The sequence below is a fragment of the Corylus avellana genome, chromosome ca2 (genome assembly GCF_901000735.1).
Source record: "Corylus avellana chromosome ca2, CavTom2PMs-1.0".
NCBI lineage: Eukaryota > Viridiplantae > Streptophyta > Magnoliopsida > Fagales > Betulaceae > Corylus > Corylus avellana.
The window spans coordinates 36,286,071-36,302,498 of record NC_081542.1 but is presented as its reverse complement, the minus strand read 5'-3'; the positions used below and the strand labels follow the sequence as shown (position 1 = coordinate 36,302,498).

The following is a 16,428-nucleotide window of genomic DNA, read 5'->3' as shown; positions in this document are numbered from 1 at the left end:
TTATTATTATTGTTGTTATTATTATTCTGTTATCAATTAACTTCTTGATGTTTGCAATATTTATTACATAGAAAATAAAAAATAAAATATATGCCTATACAATAAATACATATTAAATATATTTATAATACCTTGTATATATGATATTGTATTTTCAAAATTAAATATCACAAAAATACATTACACTAGAAATCAAGCTCGTGCTTTGCACGTGAACTTTAACTAGTAGAAAGAAAAGGAAGAATTGGAAGAGTATTTGTTGTAATCTTGTCAATATTGGAATAAGATCATAAGAAGTGATACCTAGTGGAAGTAGGCTCATATGGGGCCGAACAACTCTAATTCTACTGTTGTGTTTGATTATTGTTCTTATCATCATTTACACTCCATAAAGCTATCAACTGAAAGCCCAAATTCACAAGAAAGCATGTAGTAACCCACCATGAGTTTAACTTCTATGCAGTCCTTGCACAAAACATGAGTTCCCACCATTCAAATGTTGACACCTTATCTTTGAACAAGAAGTTTCAAGAAAACAAAATGAGAATAAAACACCAGATTATACCAAATTTGCCCCTTGAAGAAGTTGTTGGAAAGATCGAGATGGCGAAGGTGTTCGAATCAGGGCCGGCTCAATGTTTTTTGGGGTTTTAGGCGAAACTTTTAAATGTGGCCTTATTTTTTTTTAATATTTATATATTAATTAAATAATATTTATTTTATTATTAGTATTATATTTAGACTTCTCATTTTTATTAATCCTTACAAAAATAAACACAACAATAAAAGAATCAAAATTTTTTTGATGAATCAATGCAAGAACCGCACCAAATCTCTGCTAAACACATGTTCCAAAACTGAAGCACACAAAAGCAAACTAACCAAAAAAAAATATCCACACCAGAAATATTATCAAGAACCCATACAAAATTATCAAAAACAATATATATATATATATATATATATATATATATAAAGTCCTGTTTAGAACTACTAGCATTATCTTTAGAAAACTCAGAAAGAAATTTGTCAATATTCTCAAGGTCTGTTTGAGAAGTCTTTTGATATGAAAGTTTTGACAAATTAGGGAAGGATTCGGAAGCAAAATTGCCTTGCTCGATGATTCTCCTATCGTTAGTGATAGGGTCCTTATCATGAGTTTTGAAAGAGGAACACTTAACAACCATATTGTTGACATCAAGAAGAGTGTTTTCAGTAGGAGGATGGGAAGATCTGATGACAGATTTATCCTCTTTGACAAACTTCTTTTTGACAACGTTCAAATCATTTTCGTCCAAAAAATGTTTTTTAAGAAAATCGAAAAACAAAATGTGAGTTTGGGACTCGATCATAGTCTCGGCCCATTTGACCTTGATTTGATCTCGTTCCTTTTGAGAATATTTGGCACGGTAAGCATGCCGCAACTCACGATTTTCTTTTGAAGAAAAATCTTTGTTCAAAGCAGACCAATCAATGACAGAGAAGAAATCTCTGATATGAGCAGTGATAACATTACACTGATGAGGAAAACTCGAGGGAATAGGAGCAACAAAATCAGAGGCAGAAGGAGAGAGAGATCCACGATCGTCATCCGTTAGGGGATGATTTTTCGTAGAATAAAAAGCAGATGAAACTTGGGAATCGGTAGAAATTCCTTTGAGTTTCAAACCAGGATTAACTATGGGATGAAGATGAGGAGAATCGTTAAAGGATTCGTCGACATCTTTATCTCTACGACGGAGTCCTTCTGAGGTCGTAGAACCAGCAAAAGAATTCCTTCGTTTGTTAATCAACAGGGGACGTTCAATTCTGTTTGAATATCCCAAATCAGCAAAATTGATTTTAACAGATACATCCATATACTGCTGGATGTAATCAAGATTAGAGGCATCGTTAACTACTCGAGAAGGTTTTGCAACACCTTCCAAAAGCCATTCGTTGGGGAGTTCAATCTCAGCCCATCGAATCATTTTTGGGGTTTTAATATGAGCATTCTGAGTAGAACTTTGAATCAACAGAGTCGATTCGCCTGTATTCTTAATCACAGCTCTTGGATCAAGATTTGTTTTCATCAACTTATAATAAATACGGTAGATGATAGCAACAGGATGGCTACCTTCTTCCATATTATAACCTGATGTGAGTATATTCAGCGTTAGTACTTTCAGAATATGAACATCGGTTAAACTCAGAGACATGTTTGGAAAAACATCAAAGTGGACAGGACCACCAAATAATGATGACTGAATTAAGCCGATAATGCTGGTTTTAAAATCAAGAAAACGAGCATCACGCAAACAAAGCAAAACAGAAGCATTAATACCAAGTCAAGTCAATGACTTGACTGCAACTTGGACAGAACCAATATGCAAAAATCTGTATTTTTTAGCAAGAGCATTATTAACAAAACGCTTGCTGAACAAGGTAATAGTCTGATTATTACCCGAAACCGGAAAGGTTTGTTCAACAGTTTTGACAGAATATTGAATCTTGAAAGAAGACTGAAACCAAGTAGTATTGTAGACATCCCTAGCGTCCAGCTTGGGAATGTTCCACTTACTGAAATCATTATCACCATCAACCAAAATATTTTCATAGTTAACCACGTCCGGTGGCAAACTGGAATTAGAGCTAACAGAAGAATTAGATCTCCACATTATGACACACAAACTAAACTCAAAATCACTCACTGGGTGAAGTCTTAAAGGATCTCATCCTAGGTACTCACTCACTGGTAAACTTCCTAAGCATGTCCTCACTAAGTACTTGACTAGAACACGCAGACCCTTGGCCTAACATACAGGTTACGCAGACCCTTGGCCTAGCCCTCAGCACCTACTTAATGCCCTAACACGCCAAACCCAGGCTTTCAACGGGACTTACAGGTTCGCAAACTGAGGTGACGGGGTGGTAACTTGAAACTATACTGATGGGGTGGTGAACTACAATCAAGGTGACTAGGATCTCGACACAGAGAAAGGATAACAGGTAATGAGAAAAAAGGAGGGGAGAAAGACTATTCACTCAGGGGGGAGAAAGAGAGAAGATGTATAATCAAGGCAGCAAAGAGATCGACAACTCTCATGGCTCTGATACCAAAAGGGGGGAGGGTGGAAGCGCAGTATGCATATAGATGCAGGGGATGAGGGGAGGTGATAATAGATGCAGAAAATAAGCAGTTGAAAATCAAAGCAGTAGAACCGACCAAGATGGCGGTATGACAATTGTATAATCAAAATAAACAACTGAAATTAAAACAGTTGATAAGATGGAATCAAAGAAAACAGATAATCGTTATAGATTATATGATAAAACCTTTACAGGAGTAAGCGTTAGGACTTACTGAAGTAATGGACAAGAAAGAAGAAGAAGAATCTGAAGGGGAAATGGATGGAGGCTAGAGTGTCTCAAGGAACCTCTCAAATAACCTCTGCCTTACAATGGGGGAGGGGAGCCCGTTTTGTTTAGCATCAAAAAAGTTTCTCATCTTGATTCTGAAGACTCCTCTCAAGAATCCACTGATTCTAACGTCAGAATTCTTGAACAAAACTTTGGTAAGATTGAAATGGATCTTAAACTCCAAAGGATCTTTAACGGATCTGTCAATCCTACGAAAGATTTTGAGTCTGCTTCCCCTGATAAATTTTACCATAAATGTATTAGCACTTGTTCTGTTCTAACCAAGCAAAGCGATGCTAAAACATCTCCTGAAAATACTTTGGAAAAATTTTCAAAACAAAAATCCAAAGCAGTTACAGTCTCAGATTTGAAATACGAGATTCGTAACATCAGGAAAGATATGGAAAATTTAAAAAGGAATAAGCAATCCCCTATTTCCATTTCTGAAAATTCCCATTCTGTCAGCTTAATAAACAAAGTTGTTCCTCCCAAATGGCATTCTAACGTGCATATCATTGTTTCTCCTGATTTTTCCCTTGATGTTGTTGCTTTGATTGATTCTGGTGCTGATTTAAATTGCATCCAAGAAGGATTAATTCCCAGCAAATATTTTGAAAAATCCACAGAACGGCTGCATTCAGCTAGTGGAGAAAAGTTAAACATCAAATATGAATTAAACAATGTTCATGTTTGTCAAAACAATGTTTGTTTTCATATCCCTGCTGTTTTGGTAAAAAACATGACTGATAAAATCATTCTTGGTTTGCCCTTTATTGCCATGCTTTACCCCATAACAATTGATGACACAGGTGTCTCAACTGTTAAAATGGGATTTGAAGTTAAATTTCCTTTTGCTACTAAATCTGAAATTGATAACGGTTGTTTAAATTTAGTCTCTGCTAAGCATAAACAACTCAATTTCCTCAAACAAGAATTAAGGTATAAGAAGATTGCTGAACAGCTCTCGGACGAGCTTTTGCAATCAAAAATTTCTGCGTTCAATACCTTGATTGTTGATTCTGTTTGTTCTGACCTTCCTAATGCTTTTTGGCATGAGAAAAAGCATATTGTTTCTTTACCTTATGTTAAAGATTTTGTTGAAAACAAAATTCCAACTAAAGCTAGGCCCATTCAAATGAATGCCGAAACTTTAGAATTTTGTCAAAAAGAAATTGCTGATTTGCTTGCTAAGGGTATTATTCGTAAGAGTAAGTCCCCTTGGTCCTGTGCTGCTTTCTATGTCATGAAAAATGCTGAGTTAGAACGAGGTGCTCCTAGGTTAGTCATTAACTACAAGCCCCTCAATGATGTGTTAGAGTGGATTAGGTATCCTATCCCCAATAGGAAGGATTTGGTCAGTCGTCTGAACGACGCTATTGTCTTCTCTAAGTTTGATTTGAAGTCAGGTTTCTGGCAAGTCCAAATTAAAGATAGTGATAGGTACAAAACAGCCTTTACTACCCCCTTTGGTCACTATGAGTGGAATGTCATGCCTTTTGGTTTGAAAAATGCCCCGAGTGAGTTCCAGAATATCATGAACGATATTTTCAACCCATTCAGCCATTTCACCATTGTTTATATTGATGATGTCCTTGTTTTCTCAAAGTCCATCGATGAACACTGGAAACATTTGAAATCGTTTCTAGAAACCATTCGATATAACGGGCTTGTTGTTTCTGCCAAGAAGATCAAACTCTTCCAAGATAAAATCAGATTTCTTGGGTTTGATATTTCTAAAGGTCAGATTCGTCCTATTGACAGGGCAATTCAATTTGCTGATAAATTCCCTGATGTCATCACTGAGAAATCACAGCTTCAAAGATTTCTTGGTTCTCTGAATTATATTGCTGATTTCTACAAGGATTTGCGAAAACATTGTAAACCTTTATTTGAAAGGTTGCAAGGCAATCCTCCCCCTTGGACTGATATCCATGCTTCTCTTGTCAAAGATATCAAACTCCATGTCAAGACTCTCCCATGTCTTGGCATCCCTTATGATAATTCTTTCAAGATTGTAGATACTGACGCCTCCGATATTGGCTTTGGAGGTATCCTGAAACAGGTTGTTTTATCAGAATCTAACCCAGAATCTTCTGAACAAATTGTTCGATTCCATTTTGGATCCTGGAATTCTGCGCAGATTAATTATAGTACTATTAAGAAAGAAATACTTTCTGTTGTCTTGTGCATTACCAAATTTCAGTTTGATTTGCTCAATCAAAAATTTCTTTTGCGAATCGATTGTAAATCTGCCAAGTATATTTTGAAAAAAGATGTTGAAAACATTGCATCAAAACTGATTTTTGCCAGATGGCAAGCTATTTTAAGTGTTCTTGATTTTGATATTGAATACATCAAAGGCTCAAACAATTCAATACCTGATTTTCTTACCCATGAATTCTTGCAGTGCCACAATGGCCAGCAACAAGGGAAAGGAAAAGGTTAACCCTGTTTTGAAGCCCTGTCCTTCCATCCCCCTTGATATGATTCCCCTTGATTTCCTTGGGGAACCTGTGACTCATACTTCATGTGTTTTTGGGAAATCCCCACTGATTGTCCAGTCAGATTCTTCTGCCTTTCATGGTTATATTCCTCCTGCTTCAGATTCCCAGACGGAATCCAGCTCCCAATCTGGTTCTCAGACGGAACCAAATTCTAATCCCATTGTCTTATCTTTCCCATGGGTTACTCTTCCATTTTCTCAATATTTGTTTTCTTCTCAGGATCTCTCCAGGACTCTTGGACAGTTAGCCTTCAATTATTTCCCTGCTCATTTTCATTGGATTCCTGAGCATCCTCTGAAAGATTTATCATTTTTCACTGATATTCTAATCAAAACCAATTCCATCAAATTCAGGAATATTCCCAAAAAAGACAACCCTTTAACGGCTGTTGGGACTATTGCCTATATTGTCAAATTCATTTCTGTTGAAGATTGGGGTTCTCACCCATCTCAACTCCTTCCATCTTCTAACTCTCCAGTTTGCTTCTCATATTATGACTATGTCAATGCCTGGTTTCGCTTTATGCTCTACCAGAATCTTGAGTCCAAACACTTCTGGTTCATTACTTTCATTGAAGATTTCAATTGCCTGCTTCGCCCTTGGTTCAAACATTGGTGGGATTATTTTGGCCTAACAATTGATGTTCTTCCAGATCCTCTTGTTTATGCTTTTCACCTATTCTCTTCTCATGTTGCCTGTAAAGGCTTTTTTGCCCATTACAATCCTATTTTTTCTCCCATGCTTTATTTTGCCAGAGAATTCAGAATTCCTTGGTTTCTCAAATGGAAATATGCCAGAAATCAAGAAAAAATTGAAAGGCGCTGGTTTCAATGCAAAACTTGGACAATGTCTCCAAAAATTGGTCCCATTGTTAAAAAAGTTGAACTTATGACTCGCAGATATGATGCCATAGTGCCATATTCTGCACCTACTCCTCCTCCTGTCCCCAAATATTGTTCTAAAAAGAAGCAATGGATTCAGACCTATCTTGACTCTATTTGTCCTCTTGATGATGAAGAATAGTTTGGGTTTCCAAGACTGGCTCCATAACGGCCAGATTTGATCAGTTAGACAAAGCCAGCTCATGACGACTGGTTTTCAAGATTTGCTTCTCCTTGATCTTAGACAGATCACTGTTCATTTCTACTTGAGTTACTGTGCAAAATCACTGTTCACTTTTACTGTTCATGTCCGAACGACACGCGCAGGATTACTGTTCAGATGCACTATTCACTCACTGTTCAAGATTTGTCTGCCGACACTACAGTGCCGACAGCTACTGTTTCAGATTGATGCTTTCACTGTTCAGACTGGCGCCAGACGTGCCTTTACTGTTTACTTTTTACTGTTTACTTTTGACCGCATGAACGCGGCTCGTGATTGTAATTTACTGTTTATGCTTTTGCTTAGGATGAGGGGAGGTGATAATAGATGCAGAAAATAAGCAGTTGAAAATCAAAGCAGTAGAACCGACCAAGATGGCGGTATGACAATTGTATAATCAAAATAAACAACTGAAATTAAAACAGTTGATAAGATGGAATCAAAGAAAACAGATAATTGTTATAGATTATATGATAAAACCTTTACAGGAGTAAGTGTTAGGACTTACTGAAGTAATGGACAAGAAAGAAGAAGAAGAATCTGAAGGGGAAATGGATGGAGGCTAGAGTGTCTCAAGGAACCTCTCCAATAACCTCTGCCTTACAATGGGGGAGGGGAGCCCGTTATATAGGCTGAGCAAAAGCATAAACAGTAAATTACAAATATGAGCCGTGTTCATACGGTCAAAAGCAAACAGTAAAAAGTAAACAGTAAAGGCACGTCTGGCACCAGTCAGAACAGTGAAAGCATCAATCTGAAACAGTAACTGTCGGCACTGTAGTGTCGGCAGACAAATCTTGAACAGTGAGTGAACAGTGCATCTGAACAGTAATCCTGCGCGTGTCGTCCGGACATGAACAGTAAAAGTGAACAATGATTTTGCACAGTAACTCTTAGTAGAAATGAACAGTGATCCGTCTAAGATCAAGGAGAACTAAAGTCTTTGAAGCCAGCCGTCATGAGTTGGCTCTGTTAAACTGAATCATTCTGGCCGTTATGGAGCCAGTCTTGGGGAAAACCTGAGAAAAATAGCCGCTTGAGGGGCTAGATAAAACCTGAACTCTGAGGGCCGTTATGGGCCCGAAGTTCACATGTCTTCAGCCCCTGGGTAGGGGTAGTAGTCCTGTGAGTCTTCGAAATATGGAGGAACCTGGGTAAGCTTTTCGGCAGATGGTTTAGACGTCTCGTCTTCTTCATCGTCCAATTTATCCAAGGCAGCAAGCAAGACTTCAATCATTTCTTTCTTCTTGGAAGAATTCTTCTTTGAAGAGCTTGAAGAAGCCGAATGGGAGGAAGTAGGGGAACTTTCTTTTTCTCGTTTTGGAGAAGAGAAAGCACTGGGGGGAATCAACAAATTGGACAGAGCAGACGCCTTTGGGGCAGGAAGGGCCTTGGGGGCGTGAGCCATGTTTTTAACCGCAAGGACAATGGAATCATTTAGTGAGCATTTATCCCACCATTTGATATACCAATGTCTTTGAATTTTGTCCTCCGAGAGGTGGTATTGCCATCTCAGAATCCAAGGAATTTTGAATTTTTTAACAAAATGAAGCATAGTTGAAAACTTAGCTCCATAGGAATCAACCTTGTAATGACCTTTGAACAATTGAAAGGCATCAACAAGTTGGAGGGGGAGAATATCAGGGAGAAGACCAAATTGGTTCCACCACCTGGAGAACCAGAGGGGAAGGATACCATAGAAGTCTTTATCAAAATTGACAAACCAAGAATGTTCAAATTTCGAGGTTTGATGAAGCAGAAATTTAAAATAGGCATCGATGTAATCATAATAATTACAAGGGATGCTGAACCCGTTAAGGGACCTGGAAGCAGAGGGGTGATTACCCCATTCTTTTTCCAAAATAACTTTCTTGAAATAAACATTGTGGTAAACTGTTTTCTGAGGGTTAATCTTATCAGGGATGGCCTTGAAGAAAACAGAACCTGTTTGTTTCAGGATAGCAGAGTAATAAGCCAAATTTTTCGAAGGATCCTCAGGACTCCAATGAAAGTTTGGGGGAAAATAGGAGACGGCAATATCTCCGGGGGTGAGGGAAGAGGAAACCCGATTTAACTCAACAAAAAACAAATTTTGGGAGTAGGGAAGGGTCATGTATTCTGACGACGTTCGGTCGTACTTTATGGAAGGTTTCTGGGAAGGATCCGCAAAGGGATCATAGGGAGCAGCAAGAGTGCTGGAGTAGGACACCAGGGAACCAGGATTAAAAGGAGTAAATCTGTTGGTTAGGGCAACATATGAAAATGGCAATGGGGAAGCAGTAGGAACAATGGAAGACTCTGACTTGATGGTCAGAGCCTTGGAAGTGACTTTCTCTTTATCTTTTTTGCTTGCCATGGTGGCACTGCAAAATTTCAAAAGGAAAGAAATCAGGAATAAAGATGCAAAAATCTTTAAAATATCACAAAATAATTTCAAAATTATTTTGATGCAAAGTAAAATAGTTATAATAATATGCGCCATGTGCTGGGTGTAGGTATGAACAGTAGGTAAAACACGACCGTCAGGGGGAGTGTTTAAACAAGATAAAGTCCTAAAGGGAGTAGGGTACTCATCAGACTCTAATCCTGAAAACCTATTAATCAACCTATTAATATCAATCTCAAATTTGGAAACAAATTGGAACTGAATATCAGAACCAAACTTGACAGTTGAAACACCAATTTCATCAACAGAAAATGGATAAAGCAAAGAAAGAAAAGGCATGCCAAGAATTACTTTTTCTTTCATATTTTTAACAAGAACAGCTGTAGTATGAAAATGAACATCATTTTGACAAACATGAACGTTACTGAGTTCATATTTGATATGCAACTTGTTTCCACTAGCAGAATTAATCTTTGAGTGGAAGGTTCAAAATATTTTTTGGGGACAAAATCTTCTTGAATGCAATTCAAGTCAGAACCAGAATCAATTAAAGCAATAACATCAAAAGCATATTCATCAGAAATACGGATATGAACTTTTGAATACCATTTGGGAGGAACAATTTTGCTAATCATACTGACAACCTTAACCTCATCAGAGAGAGGTTTACGGGTGGATTCAGCCTCATCATCATGCTCAGATTTTTTAGTGTCTTCGTTACTGGAAGCACTTTCTGGAAAACATTTGTTGAGATTTAACAGCAGAAGCTGCTGTTGTAACTCTTTGTTCTCAGCTTTAACAGTTTGCAAGTCAGTTTGCAAATTCACAATATCTTTCTTGATTTTACTAATCTCAAGCTGCAAATCTGAGACAGTAAGCACTTTGTTTTTCGGATTTGAAAAACGTTTCAAAGTGTCTTCAAGAGAGATTTTGGAAGTAGCTGGTTTTTCAAAATCTTTTAACATGAGTTTCTTAAGTTTTTTAAGATACTCTTCTTTTAACTCAGGATTATCAATTTTTGAAATCAAAGTTAAAAGCAAATCTTCTTGTTCTTCTAATTTGGACATCATTGAACAAGTTTTTGTGTTGCAGCAAGAACCGGCACAGTTCTCAAATTTATAACAATTTTCATAAACAGAAGAATCAGAATGATAATCAGAATCCAAAGAGGATGGAAGATCATCATTTGAAGAATAATCAGAAAAACCATTGTTTTGGAAAATTCGAAAGATTTTTTGCTTTTCATCGTCCTTGATGTTTAAAGCATTAATCTCTTGTTTAATCTTTTTGGGAGGTTTAGGGCACTTGTCAACATAGTGTCCTGCTTCTCCACAATTGAAACATTTATCTTTTGAAAAATATTTTTCAAACTTAGAGCTTTTACTTTGTTTGGGAGTTTTAGAAAATTTAGGTTTATTAAATTTTCTTGTCTTGGCTCTGTTGTAATATGGAGGGGAAGATTTCACGAAATCTTTTCTGGTTTTCTTCTTATACTTCTTTGAAGGAGCAATAGGAGGCAAACCAAATTGTTCGCAGAAATTTCCCATTTCATATTTAGCTTTCTTGGCGTTCTTAAGCTGCTGTCTCATCATTTTTTGATCGATGCACATCTTAATACCAAGTTTTTTCACTGTGGAGAATAAATCTCCATAAGTTAATCTTTCAAAATCAATAAGACCAGTGTCAGTACTGATCAATTCATCTTTAACCTTGTGAGCAAATAATGAAGGCAATCCATCAATAAACTTTTCTTTCCAATAAGGTTTTTGGCTATCAGACCTCATCATAACACGGGAAAGAAAAACATCTTGATACCATCTATAATCAGACATAGTAGGGCATCTAAGATTGTTCAAATAATCAGAAATACGAGAAGTAATGTTGGAAGGAGTTCCAACAAAATTCTTGATAATTGTATAAATCAAGGTGTTAACACCATCAGGTTCACCCATGCCAACGTCCTCATTGAAAATGGGTATACATTCTTCATCACATTTTATTGCTTTCCTGATCTGGTTTCTTCTATCTTCAGTGAGATAATTATCCCACCAATTTCGAAGAGTTCCAGAAAAACCAGTAGCAAGTAAATCCACAATATCAGTCTGGCTTTTACTGTGGTTTGAGATGTAGGCATTAGCAACCATGGCCATATGATTCATCTTGTTGAGCAGTTCTTGCTCAAACAAGCCATCAATGTTCCATTCATACAGCTTATCAGCAGAAACAGAAAATTGAGTTTGCAAAAACCTTTCCTCAAATTGTAAATCAAGAGGGGTAGGTTTTGGATAAAAATTCTTTGTCTGATTGAAAGTTCTAGATCCGTCAAAGATCCTTTGGAGTTTTGGCTCCATTTCAATCTTGCCAAAGTTTTGTTCAAAAACTTTGATGTCAGAATCAGTGGAATCAGCAGAAGATTCAGAATCAGATGAAAAAGCTTTTTCCATGGCAAAATTCTGACCAGAGGTACTGGCTCGAGTCGTCTTTAACTCAGTCAGTTCAGCAAGCAATTTGTTCACTTTCTCAGTGTTCTTCTGAGAAGTGGTTTTTAAACCAGGAGATTTCTTTAAATCAGGGAGAGAAATCAGTGGTTTTTCAATTTTTGGGGGGACAGAGGAAAACTTCAAATCAGAGGAAGAAGAGGGGAGTTTTTCTTCAATCCGATCTAACTGTTGTCCTATGATATGAAGAGATTGGGAAACAAAATTGTTTTGCTCGATGATTCTCCTATCGTTAGTGATAGGGTCCTTATCATGAGTTTTGAAAGGGGAACACTTAACAACCATATTGTTGACATCAAGAAGAGTATTTTCAGTAGGAGGATGGGAAGATCTGATGACAGATTTATCCTCTTTGACAAACTTCTTTTTGACAACGTTCAAATCATTTTCGTCCGGAAAATGTTTTTGAAGAAAATCAAAAAATAAAATGTGAGTCTGGGACTCGATCATAGTCTCGGCCCATTTGACCTTGATACGATCTCGTTCCTTTTGAGAATATTTGGCACGGTAAGGGGGGAGGGTGAAAGCGCAATATGCATATAGATGCAGGGGATGAGGGGAGGTGATAATAGATGCAGAAAATAAGCAGTTGAAAATCAAAGCAGTAGAACCGACCAAGATGGCAGTATGACAATTGTATAATCAAAATAAACAACTGAAATTAAAACAGTTGATAAATTTGAATCAAAGAAAACAGATAATCGTTATAGATTATATGATAAAACCTTTACAGGAGTAAGCGTTAGGACTTACTGAAGTAATGGACAAGAAAGAAGAAAAAGAATCTGAAGGGGAATGGCTGGAGGATAGAGTGTCTCAAGGAACCTCTCAAATAACTTCTGCCTTACAATAGGGGAGGGGAGCCCGTTATATAGGCTGAGCAAAAGCATAAACAGTAAATTACAATCACGAGCCGCGTTCATGCGGTCAAAAGTAAACAGTAATATATCGCGGTGGTAACTCATTTACTTGATTCTTTGATACACTTTTGTTTCAAACAAAACTCACCAAAAAATTAATTACCTATCATGATTGGAGGCCTTGAGTTTTTATGAAAAAAAAAAAAAAAAAATTAGCCTAATTAAAAAAAAAAATTATTAAAAAATTTTTTTGGGCAAAATTTTTTATGTTTTTTTGGCCTTATTAATCTGGGGGCCCAAGGGACTGCCTCACTCCCCTAGGGTGCTACATCACAGGTAAGATCTTTTCAACCATAAATCAAGCCAATGAGTTGACTTATGGGAGAAGAAGAGACATCATGGCTTTCTAGGTAAGGATGTGATCAAACACGGCCGTTGAAATGTTCATGGTGATTACACATTGTGTAGCTTGGCACAGTAATGGATCTTATAGAGGATTGGCAATAGAGGTGAGCACAACATAGCATATACCTAATTCCCATATTAAAGTTTGACTAATTCTCCTTCCAAGTGATTTCAGCCATTAATGATTATACTTAGGGCTTGTTTAGGGTGCGTTTGAAGGGTTTAAAAGTACTTTTAACACTCAAAAAGTCCGTTTTAAAAAAAAAAAAAAGGTACTCGTTTGATAAAAAAATTAAAAGCGCTTTTAAAGATCTAAAAAGCCTAATGGCCTATTTAGGCATTTGAGAGGCTTAAAAGTGCTTTTAAAACTCAAAAAGTCTGTTTGAAGAAAAAAAAATACTCGTTTAGTAAAAAAATTAAAGGCACTTTTAAAAATCTAAAAAGCTTAAAAATGACTAAAACACACTTTTGGTAAAGCTTAAAAATAAAGCTTTTGACCAAAAACTTCTCAAACATAATTCCAAACAAACTTTGAAAATGGCCAAAAAAAACATTTGACAGTAGCTTAAAAATAGAGCTTTTGTTTTAAAGTACTTTTTGATTTAAGGCCTGTTTGAGATTGGATTTGAGTAGCCTAAAAGTATTTTTAACAGTCAAAAAAATTCCCAACTTTTAAAACTCAAAATCCCCAAATTTTTTTTTTTAAAATAATTTTTCATGTATTTAATTTTTTTTTAAAAAAATATTTATTTTAATTAAGAGTAGTGTTACACATTTCAAATTTTTTTCTCAAAAGTTAATTCTCAAATGATGTGTCAACATCTCATTAAAGTTATTATTTTGAGAAGTGTGTCACCAATTTATGGAATGGTGACACATCATTTGGGAATCAACTTTTAGGAAGAAAATTTAGGATGTGTAACATTTCTCTTTAATTAATTAATTATATGGACACGTGTCGAACCGTAGTTGGTGCTGACGTGGCGTTCTGTCAAATTTTGGATCGAATTTTAACGGAGAGAGTGTCTCTAGGCAAACTAGAGGCATCTTATGATAAAAAATAAATTTTAAAGGTCAAAAAATAAAAAAATTAAACCTGTATTTAACCCAAATAATTATTAACATATATATTAGCCAAATTGACTTCTAGACTTGCAAACAACCCCTTCAACTCCATAAATCTACAGTAAATCAGAAATGCATAAAATACCAAAACTTCCTAACAGGGATTCATCTTCTCCGGCTGTTCAATCACCTCTGGAGCAGGGCTTACCAGAGAAAGGGAGCAACACTGAATCTTTTATATATGATCCAAAGTCAACTTTTCAGAAGGGTTGCAGGACACCGGCAATCCCAGATGCAGTCTGAACTAGGGTGAGATACAGAGCAAATATTGCACCCATCGTTGAGAATCCCACGCCAGCTGCTGAAATAGTGGTGCACCAATCCTTCTCGAATCTTTGCATAAACGGAAGCAAAGCAAGAATTGGCATCATCCGCCACCATGTACAAGTACGACTCGTCTGCAACCCGATCAATTTCCCTGCAAATGGTGCTCACATGTTTAGCAACCTCTCTGTTACTTCCCAATGAATGTTGAAGAACTTCGTTGTAATGGAGAAGGCCCACGTCCTTTGCTGAGTTGATGAGTCCATCAAAGAAGAACATGTAGGTTGTGACATCTGGGTGGCAATGGCGGTGGCATTTTTCGAATGCCATCATGTTTCGAAACAGAGTACCCTTGTAATCGTCGATGTACAGAGGAGGGATCTTCAGCACCCCTTCCTCGTACGTTACATCGAGCAACTGCGAATGTTTTGCTCTCTGTATTTTGACACCGGCTTCTTTCAGCTGCGTTGTTGAACGGATCATGTTGGGCTGTTTCCGTCTCGCCGGCGTCACCGGAAGAATGGTCGACCGGAAAAGGTCGAGAAAGTGCCTTGCTCCAGTTCCTTCACCGGTTGCTACGATCTTCGGCGGTGTTGTGTCAAAATCTCTTTGCAGCAGAGGATTAAAGAAGTGAAGCGCAAGCTTTTGCAAACATGGCCGCTGCGGCGGCGGCGGCGGCGTAGCATTTTTACTTGTGATTTCAAACAATTCCGACAGAACAAAGAATGGGAACTGGTTTTCAAGCATTATCAGATCTCGACGGAAAATGGGCAGCATCCACCTTTGAATGAAAGGTATTTGGTGTTCGGATTCACGCCGCCACACCTCTCTAAGAAGCTCAACAACAAAGCAGCCATCGACGAACTTTCTTCACTTCCAACTCATTATAAGATTATTTCTTTCATAAGAAAGGCTTTAAACCCATCTCGCAAAGTTTGAAGGTGAACCTTCTTCACTTCCAACTCATTGATAAGAGTTTTGAAGAATCTCCCAAGTTTGCTTTGAAGTAGTTGCATTAGCCTTTCCATCAGTTTTTCAAGTGGCTTGTACAGACTACTTTTGAGTTGGATATGGAATCTTCGTTCTCCACCTCCTGGCTCCTTTTATAACCTTTTGTCAATGATCTCCCATAAATCTTGTGATCCCAATTAATTAGATTGCCTTCATAAGGTATGGATACACCAATGATCATAGTTGTCTTTGATGATCAAAGGCATTTGAAAAATTGAAATGGAATCATTCCATTTGCCATTTTCTTTTCTCACCACCGTATGTGGAAATCAAGAGGGCTAAAAACACACTCAATATTCTAACAAAGACAGAAGAAGATAAAGAGATGAAAATAATTTTTATTCCCTACATTTAACATATTTATTTCCCAAATTGACTTTTAGACTACATACAAGCAAGTCCTTCAATCACCCACTAGAGAGATTCATCTCCTCCGGCTGTTGAATCACTTCTGGAGCAGGGCTTACCAGAGAAAGGGAGTAACATGGAGTCTTTCAGATATGATCCAAAGTTGACTTTTTGCAGGGGATCCAGGGCACCAGCAATTCCAGAGGCAGTCTGAACAAGGGTGAGGTAGAGAGCAAATATTGCACCCACAGTTGAGAAGCCCACCAGCCAGCTGCTGAAGTGGTGGCGCACCATCCTGCTCGAATCTTGGCATAAATGGAAGCGAAGTAAGAGTTGGTGTCATTTGCCACCATGTACAAGTATGACTCGTCTACAACCCTATCAATCTCCCTGCAAATGGTGCTCACATGTTTGGCAACCTCTTTATAGCTACCCAGAGAATGGTGAAGAACTTCATTGTAATGGAGAAGCCCCACATCCTTGGCTAAGTTGATGAGTCCATCGAAGAAGAACATGTAGGTTGT

The 16,428-nt window shown here is 37.3% G+C and overlaps 2 protein-coding genes across 2 annotated transcripts in view; one reads left to right on the top strand and one right to left on the bottom strand.

Moving 5' to 3' along the window:
- LOC132169677 (uncharacterized) overlaps positions 1–16,428 on the top strand; it is a 99,440-nt gene that overhangs the window by 6,792 nt on the left and 76,220 nt on the right. The gene's annotated exons all lie outside the window — the stretch shown is intronic.
- Positions 14,474–15,684, bottom strand: LOC132172775 (UPF0481 protein At3g47200-like). Its single transcript, XM_059584345.1, has one exon. The coding sequence runs from the start codon at positions 15,320–15,322 to the stop codon at positions 14,474–14,476; it is 849 nt and encodes a 282-aa protein (XP_059440328.1). The 5' UTR covers positions 15,323–15,684.

Bases quoted from the DNA above. Each gene is read 5' to 3' on its own strand.
- LOC132172775 (XM_059584345.1), bottom strand. From the start codon at position 15,322: ATGCTGCCCATTTTCCGTCGAGATCTGATAATGCTTGAAAACCAGTTC.